This window comes from Saccostrea echinata, unplaced genomic scaffold (assembly GCF_033153115.1).
Source record: "Saccostrea echinata isolate AGI-Se365-2 ecotype Australia unplaced genomic scaffold, CSIRO_AGI_Sech_v1 ptg000056l, whole genome shotgun sequence".
NCBI lineage: Eukaryota > Metazoa > Mollusca > Bivalvia > Ostreida > Ostreidae > Saccostrea > Saccostrea echinata.
Window position 1 is genome coordinate 3,404,601 of NW_026889805.1, and position 2,039 is coordinate 3,406,639.

A 2,039-nucleotide genomic window follows, 5' to 3' on the forward strand; every position below is an offset into this window, starting at 1 on the left:
TTAGAACTGAACAGTTCTTCAGAATCAAGTTAGTTTTTTTGAAGAATTGCTTTTCAACTAAATTTCATGAAGTTGTGGTGGAATGCTTTTTATCAATAATTCCCTAGATATAATCGCCATTTCTTTACCTTTTACAGCAAGAAGCGAGAAGCTGTTCTTTACGTCGCCAACGCTTTCAGCCTCCCTTCTCACTTCGCCTATTGCGAGAGCAGACGACTGTCCGTCAATCTTTAGCGGAAGTGACGACCATTCAAGTGTAAGTAAAGATAATATCCCATAAACAATTGCATGATGTTTACTCAGCAGATTCGTTTTCTAAACCTGATCTATATTAAAACAGATAAAATTGGAATGTTCCGAATCAGACGTAACCAACAGCAGCCCAGAACAGATAGTCCCTGTAGACAGACCAGTCAGAAGAAACAGAGAAAGAACATGGCTGCCTTGTGATATATGTGGAAAGAAATTTGACCGTCCATCGCTTCTGAAACGACACATGCGGACACATACGGGTAAAGATTTTCCCACTATACTTTTTATCCGTAACCCTCGTTGCTCAAAAATATAATGTTCATTATCTGTTAATTTGATTGGTGAAATTTAAATTGAAAATGACCTTGAAAATATTGTAGGTGAGAAACCCCATGCCTGCGACGTGTGTGGAAAAGCATTCTCCACATCCTCCTCCCTGAACACACACAGACGCATCCACAGTGGAGAAAAACCCCATGTGTGTAAAGTGTGTGGGAAGCGGTTTACTGCGTCTTCAAACCTCTACTACCATAGAATGACACACGATAAGGTAACAAAACAAAAACAAGTTAGATATTTTAAAACAATATCATGAAGCTTAAATTTTGACATTAAAGGCAACTTGGGAAAAAAGAAAGATCAATTATCATAATTTTCTTTGGTCAGGAAAAGCCCCATAAGTGCACCCTGTGCTCCAAATCCTTTCCCACGCCCGGAGACCTTAGAAGTCACATGTACGTCCATAATGGCTCCTGGCCCTTCAAGTGCGAAATCTGTCACCGGGGATTCAGCAAGCAAACCAACCTGAAAAACCACGTGTTGCTTCATTCCGGTGAGTTTATCATAAGGATTCAGTCTGCTAGGATCGCCTTATCTCATCTCCTCTACAGCTCCATATATTTCCGATTTCTTATGGTCGTTAGAATCCCTCTAATGTTCACCACTGTTTCGGTCAGTGACGAAATAGGACATAGTCTAAATATCTTTGACATTTTTCATACTTTACTCCAAGATTTCCTTTAATCCATTAACTCTTCATTGTAGGAGATAAGCCACATGAATGCATTCTCTGCGGAAAGAAATTCGCCCTTCAGTGCAATCTGAAAACTCACATGAAAACGCACGAAGGTAATTTATTTGACGTAACATTAACCTTAAGTTTTGCCTTTGCTTGTTATCTGTATTAAATTCAAATAATCATAGAAAGCTCTGATTGGTACATATGTTCAATAAATTTATATTCTAATCTGTTCACAGCCTCATCTGTACAAGATAATTGTATCAAATGTGGAAAGTCGTTTGTACCCAGTCAGAGTTCTCCAAAGCGAGTCTGCTCACAATGCCTGAAGGTCAAACCAGAGGACACGGAAAACGGACCAAAGAAAAAAAGGATCACAGATTTCAGCATCTCAAGACTGACCGAAGCAACACCGAAGAAGATGTCTTTTTCCCCATATCGTGCGAGCAAGTCTGCCAGTAGTGAAGGACATTCACCGTACCCAAGTCCGGAGTTCCTCCATTCCTCTCCATATTCCCCTAAACTAGTTCCCCCACCATTTGGACATTCCCTGTTGTCACCACTACAACCAAACAACGTTTTAGCGAACACTGTCCATTTTTCTCATGCTATAATGTCTCCCTTCCATTCACGATTTTTCCAAAGTAGAGGTACCAGCAATCTACCTAAACCTTTATTTGGAGAGGATATGTCCTCCGGAAGTGACGCACCTTCACCATATTCAAGGGTATCGTGGCCAGGATCCCTCTCACATCACCAAGGTTACTGA

At 40.6% G+C, this 2,039-nt stretch overlaps 1 protein-coding gene across 1 annotated transcript; it reads left to right on the plus strand.

Moving 5' to 3' along the window:
- The first annotated feature begins 346 nt into the window (after window positions 1-346).
- On the plus strand, window positions 347-2,039 carry LOC133173425 (zinc finger protein ZFP2-like). Its single transcript, XM_061308410.1, has 5 exons — window positions 347-512; window positions 633-802; window positions 919-1,084; window positions 1,297-1,380; window positions 1,510-2,039. Exons 1-5 carry the CDS (start codon window positions 497-499, stop codon window positions 2,037-2,039), a joined length of 966 nt encoding a protein of 321 aa, XP_061164394.1. The 5' UTR covers window positions 347-496.